The following is a 21,871-nucleotide window of genomic DNA, read 5'->3' on the forward strand; positions in this document are numbered from 1 at the left end:
ATAAAAGTAATTATCATAAAAAGAAAGTATTATGTTTTGATTTCAATCATTCTTCTAGGTGTTTTAATGGAAATTTAAAATTTAATCTGAGGTGTGTGAAAATAATAACAGTGAAAAAATATTCTAGGAAATAATGTTAAAATACTAAAATAATGCTTATAGAACAAATCTGTTCATAAAATTCTGAAAGTCTGTAGTACACATACATAAGATTAAAGTAAATATTATCCTTTCATTTAAAGAACTATGCTGTGGAAAACTTTATAATTTTTTTTTTCTAATTGTTATATTTATTAATCTTGACAAAGGAAATATTCAAGTTTTTTAAACCAATAACATAATTCTAAGAAATGCTATTTATCTTATCAATGGCTGTCAAGTCTGATAAACACAAATTTCTTAAAAACTGTAGAATTTCTGGGAAGAGTCCTACAATAAAGTGACATTTCTATATCTGAGTCATAATGTCTATTTTTACATTTATTTTTATATATGACTAAATATCTCAAACTCACTGTAAAAAGAAAAATGTTAACTTACTTTAACATAAAGATTCATGTAAATATTATTCTTTATTTAACAAGGGTTTGTAATGATAATACTTACTGTAATTGCAGCATCCATTTATGAAATAATTTTTCATACTGTTGATTTAGTTGTTTAAGTTCGGCAGAAAAGGAAGGGGAAACCTTGCTCAATAAGTTACGCAAAGTTTGCTTTAAAAAAAAGGAGGAGGGGAAAAAAGTCATTCTCAAACCACAGACAGCAAATCAATCCAAACAATTTCCTTAGAAGTAGAGCTTAGAAGAAGCCAATCCAATTGGAATATTACTTTAATCTGGTTTGGCAATGAGTATATCAACCGATAAACAAAATTCTTAAAAAATAATTTTTTTGTTTTCTTAAAATTGTTAACATTCTTTTTAGTAATAACAGTAAAGAATTTGGTAAGTTTTGTCCAGAACCACTTAAATGATTATAAACTCCAAGAATAGGCTTTACTTTCTCAGAAAACATTAAAGGTTCTTTATAATTTACTTACTATTATCATTAGTAAAATAAACCTATATCACTGCTCCTCTTCCAAAAGCTGTTTCTAACAAATCCTTTATCTTTGGTAAGTATTGCAAATTTTTAAAAACAATAATATAAATAAACTGAGGAAAGTGCATTGCCCTGTACCCCAAACTTGGAAATTCATGCTGATGAATCAGAGATCATTTTTTGAAATGAAAACTCTAGCAAAAAGCTACACATGGGTCTTCACTTTGGCACTACCATGTTTTCATGATTCCACCACCTTTCAAGTAAATTATTTAAATACTGAAGATTAGAGTTGCGATAAATATTCCAGGTACTCTGGCTTGTACAGTGTTTATTTAGTCACAGTTAAAGCAAACAGAACTACCTTTAAGTAAAATTGTTAAGTAGGTAGTTAAAAAAGAACAACTCTCTTATCTCTTCTGAGTTCAGAGCCCTGAAAAAGCAGAGAAAGCACTAATCTTTTCCAGCAGTCATTTACACTAGATTATCTGAGCATATTCACACTTGAGTGTGAACGCTAGAATGTTATCTCATGTATGTACTTTCATTTCAAACTTTTTTTTTTTTTTTTTTTGAGACAGAGTCTCGCTCTGTCACCCAGCCTGGAGTGCGGTGGCACAATCTCAGCTCACTGCAAACTCCACCTCCCAGGTTCAAGCGATTCTCCTGCCTCAGCCTCCTGAGTAGCTGGGATTACAGGCGCGTGCCACCACGCCTGGCTAATTTTTGTAGTTTTAGTAGAGACGGGGTTTCACCATGTTGGGCAGGCTGCTCTCAAACTCCTGACCTCGTGATCCTCCTGCCTTGGCCTCCCAAAGTGCTGGTATTACAGGTGTGAGCCTCCATGCCCAGCCTCATTTCAAACTTTAATTAATATTCATGGAAAACTGCACTTTCGACCCCAATATCCAGCTGTACTAGAATGAAGCAGAACTGGCAATCTAGTTTTGAGCCTGGGCTGTAAGAGATTGTGTGTTTTCCCACTTTTCCTCTTATGCCTCTGCCACTGTCATGAGGATAACATGCCTCAGCTAGCCTGCTGGTCCAACGAGGAAGAGAAACATGGAGCAAATCCTAGATCAGCCAACTTCTGACTGACTTGCAGACATGAAAAATAAATGCTTATTGTCACATGCTACTGAAGATTGTATTGGTTAGCTATGCTATGTTTATGACCAATGAAAGGCTTTCGTCTCCCTCACTGACAGGTGTTTCTTTCATCCTCCTAGAGATCTTTTTGCCTCTAAGTCTGATGAAGTCCTATTGTGAGCCTAGACTCATGTGTCCTTCTCCCATATTGCTTATATTCTCTGATCCGAGTCTCAATACCAATGAGCCAGGACTTAGATTATCAATTGCAATTACTACTGACAAAGATTTTCTCACTCAGATGGTTCTGTCTCCTCTCATTGAGACGTAAAACCCCAGCAAGTATAACTGTATGGTTTTTTTTTTTTTTTTTTGTAAAATGAGCTACTGGAACCACAGTACATAGTAATCTTGTTACCTTACCACACTGGGCAGGTTTTCCATAATATCCTCAAGTAGAATATCCTCTACTTTTTGCAAAGTTTTTAACTGAGAGAAAGTCAGGTTGCAGTTGCTGTTTTATGACCAGTGTGAGATTTAGTGAATACATATAGGTTAAATGAATAACAGAGATAAACAGTAAATGGATATCAAGGAACTATGACCCTGATGATTATCATAGATCCTGAAGAAATAATAAATGAGTAAGAGGGGAAAAATGCATAATTACAATCTGTCTAATCCAGTAAATTATTTATTTATTTATTTAAATTTTAGTAACAACGAGGTCTCCCTATGTTGCCCAGGCTGGTCTCAAACTCCTGTGTTCACGTAATCCTCCTCCCTTGGCCTCCCAAGGTGCTGAGATTACAGGTATGAGCCAGGTGTGCCCGGCCTATTTACTATTTATATAATAAAAGAAGTAATAATCACATTAACTTGTGTTTCATTTGATCAGGACAATAATTCTACCTGTTTATACTTTTCAAATCTGTTGCTTACGTAGCATATTTTTCAGGACAGAGTAAAAAAAATTTAGAAGTAACATTCCTTGCAACATACCTGATCCAGTTTAGCTCTCTTTAGCTTCTGCAGTGTTCTATCAGAGGTTAAAACTTTTGAACTGCTGTGAGCTTCAAAATATTCTTCTACTAAGTCGCTCTGAAAGTGAACAGAGTAGTCAGTCCTTAGTAGCTTCAGATATCTGTCTCATATAAAAATTAGACAGTAATATTAATGTAAAATAGGACACGTGAAATTCTTTACTTGGTAGTATTTTCTTTTTAAAGCAACAGTACCAGTTAAGGACCAAGCATATTTAATTTCAGTAATAAAACTGAGTAATTACTAGGATCATATAAGTTAAAGAAATGACTAGGTGAAGTAGTAGTCTGTTCCTAAAAATGATTCCTAAGTTACAATATGTAATTTCCATTTAGACTAAAAAAAGAGAGATGGTTTTATATATCAAGATCTTTGTTTCTCCTCAAGTAAGTCTTTTTTTTTTTTTTTCCCTTTCTTTATTGAGGAAGGGTCTCACTCTGTCACCCAGGCTGCAGTGTAGCGGTGCAAATACAGCTCACTGTACCCCCAACCTCCTGGGCACAAAGGATCCTCCCACCTCAGCCTTCCAAGTAGCTGGGACTACAGGCATGCACCACTACACCTGACTAATTTTTTAAATTGGTTGTTGGTTTTTTTTTTTTTTTTTTTTTTGCAGAGACAGGGTCTTATTATGTTATCCAGGCTGGTTTCGAACTCCTGGCCTCAAGCAATCTTCCCACCTTGCCCTCCCAAAGTGTTGGGATAACAGGCATGAGCCACCATGCCTGGCCTCAAATAGTCTTAGCAAATCCTTTAATATTAGTATAGCTGAAGTACTGTGAAAATGAGGAGGAAATCAACTGCAAGGTAACAAAAGAAAAAAAAGAAACCCACAAACAAATAAAAAAACTGGCCTACTATTCCAGTCAAGCGGAATTTTCTTCTCACACTATTTGTTCTTCTGATTTTGGGCAGGACTAAACTCTAGGGTGGTAAGGAAGGGACAGAAAGCTATTTAAGCAGTAGGCTCCTCAATTGCTCTGAACCTTTAGACAGAGCACCAGGATAATTAGCCTTTTCTAAAACCAAGGTGCCTGCAATGTTCTTCCAAATGACTCAACATGGGTCCCTAGCCACATCATTCATTACACTGACCTGAATACATTGACAATGGTACAAAAACAAGATACACTGAGAACTCATGCCTCCAATTGTCCAATCAATATTTACTTAAAAGTTCATTTTTTATTTTTGTTATTTTTTATTCTAATCCCATAGCTTATTTAAAAATTTATTTATTTATTTTTGAGACGGAGTTTCATTCTTATTGCCCAGGCTAGAGTGCAATGGCATGATCTCGGCTCACTACAGCCTCTGCCTCCTGGGTTCCAGCAATTCTCCTGCTTCAGCTTCCCGGGTAGCTGGGATTACAGGCACACAACACCACACCTGGTTAATTTTTGTGTTTTCAGTAGAGACAGGGTTTCACCACGTTGGCCAGGCTGGTCTCGAACTCCTGACCTCAGGTGATCCACCCGCCTTGGCCTCCCAAAGTGCTGGGATTACAGGCATGAGCCACTGTGCCCAGCCTAAAAAGTTCATTTTTATACAATGGAATTGAGATGTCACTTTTAGCATATACTATTTAGCATATACTATGGTATTAATTCATGAATATGTAGACAGGCCAGAAAAGAAAGCCCAGAAGTAGAAACAAATATATGTGGGAATTTATGTGGAAGGCTGAGAAAATATAGAAAAGTGATGAAAAAATATTATTTTGAGAGATGTGGATCTCTTAGGGTAGCCTATCTTTGAAATATTACACAATTTTTCTTTAAGGTTAAAGTCTCTCTCTTCACTTACTGTTTTATCTCTTTTCATTCTCTTAGAAGGTGTTTCTTTGAAAACAGGAGTTGAAACTACTCTATTCTGAGCTTGAATCTTTTGGCTGAATATGACTGCATTAGTGTCCTCTTCATGTTCCTGTGCAACCCCTTCATCATCCTCTGAGTTGGAAGCAGAATATTCGCTTTCACTGTCAGAATGAGACCTTGGAACTGTGGGGGGAAAAATAGCAATTCGGACAATTTCATGGTTTGACAAGAGAGGCATTGTGGGGTAGAGCAAAGAGTGGGGGCTCTGTAGTAAGAGTCTGAATTCTGGTTTTGTCATTACCTGCTCATGATTTCACCAGAGCTAATTAACAAATTCTCTCAGCACCAGTTTATTTATCAAATTAATAGTACATAGTTTAATAAACCATTAGGAAGATTACATTGAAATGTATATAAAGCCACTAATAATGCCTGACACACAGGAACTGTGATAGAAATTGTTAATCATACCTAACACCGTTCTCCTTCCCTCTTCCTTGCTAACAGAACTCCAATTTTGCAAAATATGGCAATATGCCCCATCCTAGGGGATGAATCATGGTAACTGCCTTTTTCCTCTTCTAGGTACCTGCTTTCCCAGCCTCCGCTCCAACTATGGTTGACTATGTGACCCCTTGACCAGTGAATTGAGGGAAAATAGCTGGCAGCTTCTGAGAAAGATTTTCCTCAATTACGGAAGAAAAGCCCCTATTTATACCCATCGTTTAAAGCTATGAAAGCCATTTTGCAATATGAAGTATCAAACCTAAAGATGAAAAATGCTGGTGGCAGAGTAAAAGATAGGAAGAATCTGGGTCCTTAATGATACTGTTAAGTCACATCAACCATGGAACTTGCATCTCCATACTTGTTTTGATGTGAGATACTTAAATGTCTATGGCTTAAACTACCATTATAGAATTTTCTGTTGCTGCCTACTGAAAACGTCATACTAACTAATATAGCACTCAATAAATGGTACTTATGATTATAATTATTACTAATACATACACATACAACATCCCAGAGTTGATTCAAGAATTATCTTTTTAAACAAACCACAACCTCATCCCTACAACTCCCCAGAAATAATATAGCTAGTTTTACATTTATCAAATAAGAATAAAGCCAGTTTCACACTAAACAGGCATAAAACTGTTTTTAAAAGCTAACTTCCAAAATATGAGTGAAAAAACTTTAAACAAATCAGCATATTTATTCTGAACAATAGATATACTGCAGAGGATTATCCCAAGTCAGCATGTAACAAATGTAGATATTAAAAAAAAAGAAAAAAAAAGGCTTGATTTTGTGGGCATATATAGCTCAGCAGATTCAGGTGTGCATTGACTGCTGCTCATGGTACATGTACAGTTAGAAGTGGTGGCAGGTACCAGAAAGTATCTCTACCTTTTTTACATGTATGCTTCCTCCATGTAGGTATATATATTTTGTGGTGATTAAGAAGGAAGAGGGAAGTTCACCTTCTCTCTAAAAAACAACCCATCTTTGGGATGAGGAGAAAACATAAGACATGGATATAGTTGACATGAAATAACAATCACAACTATACAGATCTTTTACTGCTTTAATATACCAAATCATTTAGCATTACCAATTTTATGGTGATTAAAAATACAGTTTTAACAACTCTATGAAATCCATACCTTGAAAAGAAAGGGCTATGAAGTATGAAGCCCTGATGTTAGGCTGAATTTAACAATGTTGGCTAATACTATTATTGTCAAGGGTCAACATTATGAAAGGTGTTGACATCTTCCTGATATATAAAGGTCCAGTCATTTGCCTCAAAGTTAAATATTCAAAAATCTGAAACGATTTTTAATTTCCTAGAAGGCAGAAGCTATGTCTGTTTACTTGACTTTGTTTAGCATTCAGTACAACTATGAATATTTAATATTATTTCATTATAAAATTTCCAAATAAATCAATAGAATAATTTCCAAACTGTCTCAAAACAATTAAAAGGCATGTTATTTCATTGGAAAGACCTTTTAGCTGACTTCAATATACACTGACTACAATGTGAAAGACATGGTGCTAAGTGTTGCAACTAAAAGCCAAAGATTCAAAACACCAAGCAGTCTAAGTCTAGAACCTATATACTTAACTATTATTGCCTCTTGTTTAGATGCTACTTTTTATAAAAAGTCATGTAAAAACAAATACGTACCTATTAATCTTTTTCTTAGACTACGAGGTGCTGTTGACAGAAATTCACTTTTGTCATTGTTCTGTTTAAAAGTAGAAAAAGCATTAAATAATAACATGGAAATTAATGACTGATCTGAGTGAAAGAGGCTAGAAAAAAAGAAAAATATTTTGCTTTCAATAGACTGCATTAGAACTAGATGAGCTTAGTTCCTAGTACTAGAAGATTATGACAAATGGGTTCAAACCATTCTCCTGCCTCAGACTCCCAAGTAGCTGTGATTATAGGCACGTGCCACCACACCCAGATAATTTTTGTATTTTTAGCAGAGACAGGGTCTCACCATGTTGGCCAGGCTGGTCTCAAAACTCCTGACCTCAAGTGAACCGCCCACCTTAGCCTCCCAAAGTACTGGGATTATGGGTGTGAGCCACAGCGCCCGGCCCAATGGAGTATTTTTTTAAAAGATAGTATTATGTAGCAATCATAAGTATGAAAGGGAACGGGCACCCCTATGTATATGGCAATGGGCCTTTTAATGTGCTAGAAATTTACTGGTGTTAAAGTATTACATTTTTTGAGGAGAGAAAGAGAGATTTACACTTTCTGTATTTAAAAAATTGTAACTTTTTATAGAAGTACAAAGTCTGTTTTTTTATAGAATACTTTAATACCATAAGTTGTTAGCACATTAAAACATCCACTGTTATATACCTGTAAATTTCTAATAGTACTGATAAAAAAGTTAAAGTACCCTGTGATTTTGTCAACATGACAATATGACAAAAAAAATTTAAGTTTATTGTCTTGTGATAGATTGCTGGTGTCATTAAAATCTGATTTGATTTTAAGAATAGTACTCTAAGCCGGGCGCAGTGGCTCATGCCTGTGTAATCCCAGCATTTTGGGAGGCCAAGGCGGGCAGATCACCTGAGGTCGGGAGTTCGAGACCAGCCTGACCAACATGGAGAAATCCCGTCTCTACTAAAAATACAAAATTAGCCGGGCGTGCTGGTGCATGCCTGTAATCCCAGCTACTCGAGAGGTTGAGGCAGGACAACTGCTTGAACCTGGGAGGTGGAGATTGCGGTGAGCCGAGATCACGTCACTGGACTCCAGCCTGGACAACACAGTGAAACTCTTCCTCAGGGGGGAAAAAAAAAAAAAAAGAATAGTACTCTAATAACTGAGCTAATCCCTTACCAATGGAATTACAGTATGTCTCAAATTTTTTGATCAAGATCCTCAAAAATTTTTACATTTTGTCATCTTGACCCCGTACACGTGTATATATAACTAAAAAAAAATTATAAAACAGAAATTTAAAATTCTGTTCTACTTCATTTGTTAAAAATGCAGTTTATGTCCTATTAAACTGATTTCAAGATTGAGTATTGAGATAACTTATATATATCTACACAGCTTAAGTCTGAGAATTCACAACACCTGTGTCAAAATAACCACTGCAGAAAATTCCTGCTCAAAAAGACAAGACTAATAAATAATTTTCCTACTTGCTATAGAAAATTTCTGCAAACTAATCTCTCTTGACAGTTTGCTCATTTGGGCAAACTATTCTCCCTATCAGGACAACAGATTACTCCTAGGGCAAACAGCTTATCTTATCAACAGTTTAGTTATCAAGATACACTTTAAGACACGATCTTCACTGTGTCTACCAATCCTAAAATATCATGTCCCTAACTTTGCCCAATCCCAATCAGTTTACCATTTTGAAAAACCTGCTTTAAGCCACTTGAGCCCAGGATCCCCAAGCCCTATACATATTTTCTCTTGAACTTGCTTTTCTAAGACAGTACACTAAGATTCTGTCACAACCATGTTGTCTCTTATTGTGATAGGTAGCTTTTTTTCATCAACAGGTTTTTCTGGTTTTTTGGGAGAGCTGACAATATCTTCTAATGGGTTATAATCTATAACTTGAGAAAGAATAATCTAAATTCTTGATTAGATTATGGCAATGAGTTTTTTTCCTTTTATAGTGATACAACACACAAGACATAAGAAAAAAGCATTATTAAAGACAAATGAAAGTCTGGCATGTCTAATCCCATACCTAGACTTGTCTAAATAGGACATTCCTGCACAGGCCATAACCATGGCCTTAAATGTCTATACTGACTGTGGAGACAAAAGTGACTCCATCTTGGATGCTAATCCATCACGTTAACTTCTGATTAGCCCCAGTCTCATGAATGCCTCCTGATTCCTACTTTATGTACTGCCTTCTGTGAAAGAACATGTCAACCTTGATATTATCACACAAATTACTGGCTACAATGCATACAGCATTCTTGCCCTCTTGACAATTAAAGAGGGTTGCCTTTAATTATCTTGCTGGAACATGTATACCCTTTCCTTATGGTAGGTAAGCCGTGGGTCTGGGGAGTAACAGTGCAGAGAGCTACCTGTCTTGTGGCTGCCCAAGACCATGCTTCTGTCTCTAATAAAATACCCTTTACAGACAAACTAAACTTGTCTGCCTTGTCCTTTGGTTTCTTGGCTCCTTTGGCATTTGGGGGATGCTTTGCATATATGGCCCTTTCATGGAACACTCACCACTTGAAAAGGCATAATGAGAAAATTATACCACAAAAACACAAAGGAGGCCAGGCGTGGTGGCTCACACCTGAAATCCCAGTACTTTGAGAGGCCCAGGTGGGTGGATCACTTGAGGTCAGGAGTTCAAGACCAGCCTGGCCAACATGGTGAAGCCTTGCCTCTACTAAAAATACAAAAATTAGCCAAGCATGGTGGTGCACACCTGTAATCCCAGCTACTCAGGAGGCTGAGGTGTAAGAATCACTTGAACCTGGAAGGTGGAGGTTGCAGTGAGCCGAGACCACGCCACTGCACTCCAGCCTGGGTGACAGAGTAAGACTCCGTCTCAAAAACAAACAAACAAACAAAGAAAAAACCCCACAAAGGAGGAGATAAAAAGATAGAGTAATGGATCTAATGCATCTTGGGATCAAACTGCACAACACTGCCCTCTTCCCCCTGCAAATGAAACAGAACATGATACATAAAAGCAAAACCCCAAACATTTTCAGGCCAGCTACACACAGCAGAAAAAGCACAACAGTTGGGTCTGGGAAGCCTGGCTTCATTTTCTAGCTGTTCTCCTTCCTAGTCAAGTGAACTCACACAAGTCACTTTACCTCTCTGAACCTCAAATTCTCCACCTATAAGTTAGGTATTTAACTGCCAAATATCTGTAAATTACAAAGCACTATACAAATTAAGAGATCAATTTTTTCATTGAATTTCTGGCAATTTTTCATCATGTTTTACTTTGTAACACTAAGGCTTTTGCTTTTTAGTCAATTGCTTACCTTCAGCTGAACCTTGTCTGAAGCAGAATGGCCTAAAGAATGAAACAAAAAGCCATGACTTACTACGGACACTTCACTTTTCATTGTGGTCTAGTTTCATTAAAAGTAAAGTTTGCCGGGCATGGTGGCTCACATCTGTAATCCCAGCACTTTGGGAGGCAAGGCAGGAAGATTGCTTGAGGCCAGGAGTTCAAGACCAACCTGGGCATCATAGCGTGATCCTGTGTCTATTCAAAAAATTAAAAATTAAAAAAAAAAAAAAAGCAAAGTTGCAGCTTCTACATAGAAGCCACCACATTATTACTGAATTATAAATTACTTCCATCTCTACCGGAGGATTATCACTATTAGTTTCATGATTACTCATATTTTTAACAGCTACTTCCTGCATTTCTGTAGCATTCTAACAAGAAAAACGGAGCCCTTTTAAATTTTGATTATTGAAAAGTACAACTGTCCAGGAGTGGTGGCTCACACCCGTAATCCCAGCACCTTGGGAGGCCAAGGCAGGAGGATCGCTTGAGGTCAGGAGTTAGAAAACAGCCTGACCAACAGGGTGAAACCCCATTTCTACTAAAAATGCAAAAATTAGCTGGGCATGTTGGCAGGTACCTGTAATCCCAGCTATTCAGGAGTCTGAGGCAGGAGAATTGCTTGAACCCAGAAGGCAGAGGTTGCAATGAGCCAAGATCACACCACTGCACTCCAGCACTCCAGCCTGGGTGAAAAGCGAGACTCCTTCTCAAAAAAAAAAAAAAAAAAAAAAAGTACAATGGAGCCAGACACAATGCGGTGTGCTATTTATAGGCCCTGTTACACGAGAGGCTGAGGCTAGAGGATCACTTGAGCCCAGGAGTTCAAGGCTTTAATAGTGTGCTGTAATTGTGCCTGTGAATAGCCAATGCACTTCAGCCTGGGCAACATAGCGAGACCCCGTCTCTAAAAAATGAAAAAAACAGAAATGTCAGCAAGTGACATTGGTGTTCAAAAACAAAAAGAAAAATATAAATAAAGAGCAACAAAATGTACACTTTTTAATCTAGTTAGAATGGATCATTCAAAAACAGCTGCTCCACAATCTGTAGGACTTCCAAACTCCAAACGCCTTATTTCATATAGTATTTCCCAAAGCCAAATCTTCTATAAATAATTGGCTAACTCAAGCAAATGACAACAGGACTTAAAGACTATTTCTGGTTAACCCTGTCAATTTGCACAACTTCAGTTAGCACAGATATTTTTCCCTCTTACTGACTGCTAAACACGGGTATACTAAGGTACATGAGTTGAAATATTAATTGCATTTTGTTGAATGAATTTTCAGAAAAGAAAATATATAAAAATTCACAAACAAGGAAAAAAGTAACATGCTCTATCTTGAAGCAACTATGAAAACTCTTTTCAAAGAACTAATGTAATGTCTTACCCTTGCTACTTTGAGGAACGTTTATCGTAATCTCAGGATCATTCTTCAAACTGAATGAAACACTTTTTTTTGGTGTTTTTGCTAATTCTGAAGCTGTAAACAAAGAAATATATAAAAACCTTTTAAAGGACAACAGTAGATAAAGAGGGAAATAACCTTATTACGCTTACAAAAATTCTTTAAAAACCTCTGTTACTTTTATCAGAAAAATAATCCTACCCATATTAGGAGTAATACTGCTTTCACCTTTATTAGCTGTCTTCCCAGAATCTTCAAATTTTCCTTCATATTACCCACAGATTTCTTTAAAAAAAATACAAATAACTAACTTTGACCATGCTGCTTTCTCTAATTACCACACTCTCCTCTCCATCAACCATTTATGTTCCTTTCATTTCTTACCATACATAGTTGAGGCACATCTTTGATGGGGGGTGAGAAAGAAGGGCCAGAAAGTGAGATCTAAAATCAAGTGAAAACTGTGCAGAGTTAAAATTATACTTTAAAATCTTTTAAATCTTCCATAAAGTGTGAACAGTTTATTTTGTGCCAAAAAGTCTATAATACATATAAATAATACATAAAATAAGAGTGTTGAACAGATGGCCATTTCTTCAACCGAGAATAAATGAAATAGTGGTCTTTTGTTTAGGGGCCATTTTATTTTTACTTTAACCATTTTCTTTCTCTCGCTTTTTTTTTCTAAAGATCAAAGACCAAATCACTTATAATAGAGGCCATTTTAAATAAAAAAATATAAGTGTTATCTTTAATGATGCTCTCACACTCACACCATGAGAGGCATGTGGAAAATGAACCCAGATGAAGAAACAGATTTACCTTTTCCAAGTTAACTCTCACACTGGGACACTGTTCACTGAGAAAAAGGGCACATACCAAATTAACTGCTTTTTTTCTTTTTTTCTCTAAATGGAGAAGGTGTACTTAAATTTGTACAAGTGAAAGCCATTTTACTGGCTCCTAAACCTTTCTAACCTGCCCCCATTTTTATCCTCCAATCTTGAAACTGACCCAAAATACTCATAACAATCTCTACAAATGAATTGGCTGCTGCTTCTTTCTTAATCTCTTCGGTCTTCTATATGATTCACTACGTTTTTTTTTTTTTTTAATCTTCCCTTGATATTAATTCCTCCATTTGAGTCTTATGACATTATCCTGGTTCCCAAGCTACTGGTTGTGGTTATTCCATCTCTTCTTCACTGTCCTCAGCCTCCTCAACATTCTAGGCATACTTAAGGCTCAGTCCTTGCTCTTCTCTTTATGTCATTTTTGGATTAAAGGCTGATTCACAGGATAGGGAAAAAACTTCATATGAAAAGAAGCAACAAAAGCAACTTAGCTGAGATCATTTTGATTTTATACTGAAACATAAAAATGCTCCACCTGATTTTAAATAACTATTAAACTACCAAGGAGCCAGGGAGAAAAGAAGAAAAAGGAAGAATTGAAGAGGATTAAGAACAAGATAGTCTCTTTTTTTTGAGATAGAGTCTTGCTCTGTCGCCCAGGCTGGAGTGCAGTGGTGCGATCTCAGCTCACTGCAACCTCTGCCTCCCAGGTTCAAGCAATTATCCAGCCTCAGCCTCCTGAGTAGCTGGGATTACACATGTGTGCCATCATGCCCACCTAATTTTTTGTATTTTTAGTAGAGCGGGGGTTTCACCATGCTGGCCAGGCTAGTCTCAAACTCCTGACCTCGTGATCTGCCTGCCTTGGCCTCCCAACGTGCTGGGATTACAGGTGTGAGCCACCGCGCCTGGCTAAGATAGTCATTTTTGTGAGCACACAGAGATAGGCAGACATTCCAACACCTCTTGGATGACTCAACATGTCTAATAAGCACCAGGCACGATGCCTAGTACAACTACCTGTCGCCCAGGAGTACACTGGCGTGATCATGGCTCACTGCAGCCTTGACCTCCTGGGCCCAAGCAATCCTCCCACCTCAAACTCCCAAATAGCTGGGACCACAGGCGTGCGCCACCATGCCTAGCTAATTTTTAAATTTTTGTAGAGACTGGGTCTTCCTATGTTGCTCAGGCTGGTCTCAAACTCCTGGCCTCAAGTTCTCCTCCCACCTCGGCCTCTCAAAGTGCTAAGATTACAAGCATGAGTCACCACGCCCAGCGGTGAATCACTATTTAACACATAACTTTTTGTTTAGTTATGACTATGAATGGCAAAAAGTTACAGTGTTTCTTTATGTCACGGGTCAGCAAGCTATAAGTCTATGGGGCCAAACCCAGCCTTTCCACTTGTTTTAAGTACAGTTTTATGTAGCCACACCATCCATACATATTGTCTGTGGCTGCTTTTCAGCTACAACAGCCAAGTTCAGTAGTCACAACAGAGACTGTCTAGCTCACAGAGCTGAAAATATTTACTGTCTGGCCCTTTACAGAAAAAGCTGGCTGACCTTTGCTCTGTATTAATCATCTACATGCACACTTTCAATGCATGTGTACAGTTTTTATTCTTTTCTTGCTCCTATGTCATATTTGTTTTTGATGATATTAAATGAAATGTAATGGCATGACTGTTGACTCTATTAATAGAAAATTAGGCCTGGACATGGTGGCTCAAGCCTATAATCCCAGCACTTTGGGAGACCGAGGTGGGTGGATCACTTGAGTCTAGGAGTTCGAGACCAGACTGGGCAACATGAAGAAACTCTGTCTCCACAAAAGAATAGAAAAATTAGCCAGGTGTGGTGGCGTGTGACTTTAGCCCGAGCTAAAGGGACACTGAGGAAAGGAAGCTGAGACAGGAAAATCGCTTGAGCCCAGGACATGGAAGTTGCAGCGAGCCAAGATTACACCACACGTTCCAGCCTGGGCAATACAGTGAGACCCTTAAAAAAAAATTATGATATTATTTGTGGGCTTGCAAAAAAAAACAGGGCATAAATTTTGTATCTTTATATTCATTATTCTATTAATTCATCTATATTGTATTTTACACAATAAACTGGTCTCTGTCTAATGATAGCTTTAGATTAGTCTATTATCTGGTCCTATCTAACCAATCTATTTTCTAATTTTTTAAAAAAGATACTTATTTTCTTTTACCTCATTTATATTTATCTGCTCCTCTGTTGATGAACATTTAGCTTGATTCCATATCCTGGATATTGCAAAATAATACTGCAATGAACACGGGAGTGCAGATATCTCTTTGACATACTCATTTCATACCCTTTGGGTATATATCTAGTAGTGGGATTGCTGGATCTCAATCTATTTTTAATTTACCCATTTATTTCTCCAGCCTGATTGAACTCCTCACTTTCTTCTCTACCTGGTACTTCTACTTTTGCTCTTTTGTTTACATTTATTTTCTTACTCTAGATACATTCTCTGTATTTTACAAAGCCTTCCTATCTAACTTATAGTCTATTTCTAGCCCTATATCTTGGTTAGCCCAATTATATGAAAATCTTTTTTTTTATTTTTTATTTTTTTTTATAGAGACAAGGTCTCACTATGTTGCATGGGCTGGTCTCAAACTCCTGGGCTTAAGTGATCCTCTTGCCTTTTCCTCTCAAAGTGTTGGGATTATAGGTGTGAGCTACCATGCCTGGCCAAAATCATCATTTATACTCAGAATAACATATGATTTTCTGGCAGATCATGTTATTTATTAAATATTAAGGCATTCTATTTTACTGATATATTTAGATGTAAACACAATTAGCAACAATACTTAATGAGTCAATGAAATTCATTAAAGAGCATCATAACTAAACAAAGATTTTGGAAAGTCTGATCAGTCTGTCAAATTGCATTCCTGAAATTTCATGGTCATAATAATAAAGACGAAATATCTATAAAACTATCTTCTCATGACTTTAAAATGTGTATTTCTTTCAGATGTGATGACAGAAATGCGCAGAATGAGGATAATATTCCAGTTTTATGCAGCGCTTACAAATACAACACATTATCATCTTTAAGTTATGAGCATGCTAATTCTCCAAATGGAGAACTACTACTTGATTACTCCTGTGAGTTCTATTTCACTTTACAATAATAATTCTCCTCTTTCTCCAGTGGTATTTCTTTGTCCTGCACCATTGTCCTAGGGTTTCATTTTGGTCTTGCTGTCTATTTTATCTTTCTAATTATTACATCAGCATTTCTTCTCTGGTTTCTCAGTGCTCCTATACAGGATTCAGTCATTTTTATAGATTTAAAAACTTAATTTCTTGTTTTTTCAGATGGAGTCTCTTTCTGTCACCCAGGCTGGAGTGCAGTGGTGCAATCTTGGCTCACTGCAACCTCCACGTTCTGGGTTCAAGTGATTCTCCTGCCTCAGCCTCCCAGGTAGCCAGAATTATAGGTGTGTGCCACCACACCCAGCTAATTTTTGTATTTTTAGTAGGGCTGGGTTTCACCATGTTGGCCAGGCTGGTCTTGAACTCCTGACCTCAAGTGATCCACCTACCTCGGCCTCCCAAAGTGCTGGGATTACAGGAGTGAGCCACCGCGACTAACCAAAAAAACTTAATTTCTTGATGTAGATAATAAATACTAAGAAACACATCAATTAATGTAAATTATTGTATGTACCATGTTATGTTCAAAATCAGTAATGTATTTAATGTTACACATTTTAGAAAAACTAAACTGATTTTGGCAATTGATTAACTTATATTCAGAAATACAGGTTTTATAATTACTTCTCATATATTCCTCATCAGTGTCAACATTTAACATATTTTAATTTTACTTGACCTTGAATGTTTACATGTGTCATTGGCTACAGTGATTGAATAAAAACAAACCACTGAAGAAATATCCATAGGTGTTTTATAATTATACATTATAAGCCCTCTTTTTCAACTATTACATTTACCAGGTGGATAATTATTATACTTTTGTTCCTGACTTTTTGGTATTTCCAAACTTTATATTTATATACCTTTATAATTTTCAAAGTGCTTTCACATATATTATTTCCCTTCCTTACTGCTTTCAAAAATGATGACCCCCTCATACCACAAGATCGAAATACAGTGCCATCTGATTTTTTTGTTTTTGTTTTTTTGAGATAGGGTTTCACTCTGTCACCCAGGCTGGAGTGTAGTGGTGTGATCATGGCTCACTGCAACCTTGAACCCCTAGGCTCAAGTCATCCTCCTGCTTCAGCCTCCCAAGTAGCTGGGACTATAGGCATGTACCACCATGCCTGGCTAATTTTTTAATTTTCTTTTTTTTTTTTTTGAGACTGAGTCTCACTCTGTCGCCCAGGCTGGAGTGCAGCGGCGCGATCTCGGCTCACTGCAAGCTCCGCCTTCCAGGTTCACGCCATTCTCCTGCCTCAGCCCCCCGAGTAGCTGGGACTGCAGTCGCCTGCCACCACGCCCGGCTAATTTTTTTTTTTTTCTGTATTTTTAGTAGAGACGGGGTTTCACTGTGTTAGCCAGGATGGTCTCGATCTTCTGACCTTGTGATCCACCTGCCTCGGCCTCCCAAAGTGCTGGGATTACAGGCGTGAGCCACTGCGCCCAGCCTAATTTTTAAATTTTCTGTAGAGACAGGGTTTCGCTATGTTGCCCAGGCTGGTACTGAACTACTGGCCTCAAGCGATCCTCCTGTCTTGGCCACCCAAAGTACTGAGATTACAGGCATGAGCTACCATGCCTGGCCTGAATTTTGAAAAATAATTGATGGTTTAATTTTAAGGTTATATGTAATTTATTACAGCTTAGTTCTCTGAAAATCAGCAACTGAAGTGTTAATTGGTATAGGTGGTAACTCAAGTAAGAAAAATGTTAGAAGACCATTACTAATAATTTTATGTAAGCATTTTTCTGTAATATAAACAACATTTTTCCATATACAGGGTAAAACTCTGGGGTTTTTTGTTTGTTTGTTTTTTGAGATGGAGTCTTGCTCTGTCACCCAGGCTGGAGTGCAATGGCACAATCTCAGCTCACTGCAACCTCTGCCTCCCAGGTTCAAGCGATTCTCCTGCCTCAGCCTCCTGGATAGCTGGGACTACAGGCGCGTGCCACCATGCCTGGCTCATTTTTCCTATTTTTAGTAGAGACGGGGTTTTACCATGTTAGCCAGGCTGGTCTCAAACTCTTGACCTCAAGGGATCTGCCTGCCTCCTGCCTCAGCTTCCCAAAGTGCTGGGATTACAGTCATGAGCAACCATGCCCAGCAAAACTCTTATTTATTAATCAATTCAGAATATCTCTATGTGATTCTCACTTGTTACTTCAAAAAAATTTGTGAAGAAACTAAGCTATGGCCGGGCATGGTGGCTCATGCCTGTAATCCCAGCACTTTGGGAAGCCGAGGTGGGTGGATCACTTGAGGTTTGGAGTTTGAGACCAACCTGGCCAACATGGTGAAACCCCTTCTCTACTAAAAATACAAAAAAATTAGCCGGGTGTGGTGGAGCACACCTGTAGTCTCAGCTACTCAGGAGGCTGAGGCAGGAGAATTGCTTGAACCCAGGAGGCGGAGGTTGCAGTGAGCCGAGATTGCACCACTGCACTCCAGCTTGGGCAACAGAGTGAGACTCCACCTTTAAAAAAAAAAAAAAAAGAAACTAAGCTACATATTTTGGAGAGGACTAAAGAAAAACAAAGACTGTGCACATACTACAAGAAGCTTATAATCTAGCTGAAAACAGAAGACATCTGAGCATGAAAAAAACAAATGAACTTAATTGTGCTTAATATAACATCCTTCTTTTAGGGAACGTCTCATTATTCCCTAAACCATAGGGAATCTCTCTTCATTCTTTTAGGAAATGTAGTGGTATAATAATCATGGGGAATGTGGTTAAATCTACCTTAGGAAAGATGAGTAATAGTTATAGAAATCAGAAAAGCAACATACCTAATTTAGCCATCTTTTCAGAGTGTTTTCTATTCTGAAAAGAATAAACTTTATTTCCACCACCTGTAGCAGAGCCATTTTTCAATGATTCTGAAAGAAAAAATGCAATATACATTTAGGAAAAAAGAACGAAATTAACAGAAAAAAAATTTTAACAAAAAAACTTAAGATTTGTACCCCTCATAGCCTTGCATAAAGATTTAACTATATTTATATATAAAATATTTGGAAATACATAGTAAAGAAAACAGGCTATGAAACTGTTTATGTAAGTTTTAACATGCTATTCAAAGATACACAGACATCTATGTAAAAATACAAAACCATAGCAAAACCCCAGATTAGAGGGATATGCATTCAATTCCTAGTAACAGTTGTCCCTGGGAAGGGAGGACTAAAGGGAGTTTTTTGGTTATATTTATTTTCTGAAGCAAAGATGAAAAGTACAATTGTTGAGGTTGAGATTTAAACAGCTGTTTTATGGTAGAAGCTTTCTTGGCCGGGCGCAGTGGCTCACACCTGTAATCCCAGCACTTTGGGAGGCTGAGCCAGGTGATCACGAGGTCAGGAGATTGAGAGCATCCTGGCTAACACAGTGAAACCTCGTCTCTACTAAAAATACAAAAAATTAGCCGGGCATGGGGGCACATGCCTGTAGTTCCAGCTACTCAGGAGGCTGAGGCAGAAGAATTGCTTGAACCTGGGAGGCAGAGGTTGCGGTGAGCAGAGATTGTGCCACTGCACTCCAGCCTCGGTGATAAAGTGATAAAGTCTCAAAAAAAAAAAAAAAGCTTTCTTCACAGATCCTGACTTAACTGACATTCTTCAATCTCCTCTTTAAAGATCAACTGCTACCTACAACACAGTGAACATTCATTTCTAGTATCCTACTTCCTACCACAGCAATTTCCAACATGTGGCCTGAGGGTTGCTAGGATCCCTGAGGTCAAAATTACTTCGTAATAATACTAAGACATTAATTAACTTTTGACTCTCAAACAAGAGTGTACAGTGAGGTATGCCAGAGACGACATGACGTGATAACAAGTTATCATATTGACTAATGGAATGCGTGAAGATAAGAAAATCCAGTTGCCTTCGATGAAGCCAGACATTAAAAATATAAAACAATGCCCTCCTCATTAAGTTATTGAAACAGTTGTTTTCATTTAAATATATGTAATTTTTGTCAATACTTAATGGATTTATTAGAAAATGGTGTCAAACTTTCCAAAGTGTGTGCTCATCCTCCTTATTAAGCTTTCCTAGTGATCTGTATTTCCACCAACGCTTGGTTTTATCCAAACTCCTTAATCTTTGTCAAACAATGGGTATAAACTGAAGAGAGGCGTCTTAAATTTGTATTTCCTTAATCATTAATGACACTGAACATTTTTTTACAGGTTTCTTCTCAGAAAAAATATCTTCTTTACACTGTGGCTTGTCTTTACACTCTTTTTAGGGTGTCATTTGAAGGAAAGTGCTGGTTTCTTATAAAATAGACTTTACACTAGTCTTTTTACTGTCTCCACAGTTTTGCATTTTCCAGAATGTCATATAGTTGGAATCATACAGTATGTAGCCTTTTCAGATTGGCTTATTTCACTTAGTAACATACTTTTAAGGTCCTTTCGTATCTTGTTCATGGCTTGATAGCTCTTTTTTATTTAAGTGCTGAATACTCCATGGTCAGGATGTGCCAGTTTGTTCATCCATTCATCTACTGAACGACCTCTTTGTTGCTTCCAAGTTTTGGCCATTGTGAATGAAATTGCTATAAAGGTCCACCTGCAGGTTTTTGTGTGGACATAAGTTTTCAACTCATTTGGGTAAATACTAAGAAACATAACTACTGGATTATATAGTTAGAGTATGTTGAGTTTCATAAGCAGCAGCACAGCTGTTTTTCATGGGGCTGTACCATTTTGCATTAACTAGAGATAAATGAGTTCTTGTTGCTCCACATCCTAACCAGTATTTGGTGGTATTCGTGTTTTGGATTTTGGCTATTCTAATAGGTGTATAGTGGTATCTCGTTTTGTTTTAATTTGCAATTCCCTAATGATATGATATTGAGCATATTTTCATATGCTTATTGGCCATCTGTTTATTTTCCTTGGTAATAAAGAATAAAAATAGATGGCAAATAAGCATATGGTATCTGTTCAAATACCTATTTGCCTATTTTTAAATTAAATTGTTTTCTTATTGCTGAATTTTAAAAGCTCTTTGTATATTTTGGATTAAAAGTCCTTTATCAGACATGTCTTTTGCAACATTTTCTTCTAGTCTGTAGTCTTCTCACTTTCTTGAGAAACAATGAATTTTAATTAGTTGAATTTGTCAATCTTTTCTTTTGATTACATATTTTCTAAGAAAACTTTCTGTAATCAAGACCAAAACCATATTCTCTTATATTTTTGTCTAAAAGCATTTACAATTTGCTTTTCATGTTTAAATAATTAAGGTAATTAATCTGTTTATAAAGGGAGGTAGAGGGCCTTTTTTTTTAAATGGGAATATACAATTGTCCCATCACCATTTACTGACCAGTTCATCGCTAGCCCAGTGATCTGCAATGCTACTTCTACAGTATATCTAGTTTTCATATATGCACAAATCTATTTATGGAGAACTTGTTACTGCAATGATAGAACTACTAGAATATATAATTAGAATATAGAATGTATAACTATATATTTATATTATTTATTTATTTATTTATTTTTTGAGACGGAGTCTCACTCTGTCGCCCAGGCTGGAGTGCAGTGGCACGATCTAGGCTCACTGCAAGCTCTGCCTCCTGGGTTCATGCCATTCTCCTGCCTCCACCTCCCGAGTAGCTGGGACTACAGTCGCCCGCCACCACACCCGGCTAATTTTTTTTGTATTTTTAGTAGGGACGGGGTTTCACCGTGTTAGCCAGGATGGTCTCGATCTCCTGACCTCATGATCCGCCCACCTTGGCCTCCCAAAGTGCTGGGATTACAGGCATGAGCCACCGCGCCCGGCCTATATAATTTATTTTTGTCTGAATGTCAAAT

At 37.3% G+C, this 21,871-nt stretch overlaps 1 protein-coding gene across 4 annotated transcripts in view; it reads right to left on the reverse strand.

Moving 5' to 3' along the window:
• ORC2 (origin recognition complex subunit 2) overlaps window positions 1-21,871 on the reverse strand; it is a 62,347-nt gene that overhangs the window by 20,625 nt on the left and 19,851 nt on the right. For 3 of the 4 annotated variants that reach the window (XM_003820719.5, XM_008974162.4, XM_055108947.2), the window contains exons 5-11: window positions 18,828-18,917; window positions 11,950-12,042; window positions 10,524-10,555; window positions 7,189-7,249; window positions 4,984-5,177; window positions 3,136-3,234; window positions 607-716 (exon numbers count right to left, since the gene is read on the reverse strand). In XM_003820719.5, the coding sequence (XP_003820767.1) occupies window positions 607-716; window positions 3,136-3,234; window positions 4,984-5,177; window positions 7,189-7,249; window positions 10,524-10,555; window positions 11,950-12,042; window positions 18,828-18,917 (679 nt within the window). The remainder of the gene's footprint in view (window positions 1-606; window positions 717-3,135; window positions 3,235-4,983; window positions 5,178-7,188; window positions 7,250-10,523; window positions 10,556-11,949; window positions 12,043-18,827; window positions 18,918-21,871) is intronic. The other variant, XM_034954787.3, reaches the window with a different exon arrangement.

This window comes from Pan paniscus, chromosome 13, assembly GCF_029289425.2.
Source record: "Pan paniscus chromosome 13, NHGRI_mPanPan1-v2.0_pri, whole genome shotgun sequence".
Lineage (NCBI taxonomy): Eukaryota > Metazoa > Chordata > Mammalia > Primates > Hominidae > Pan > Pan paniscus.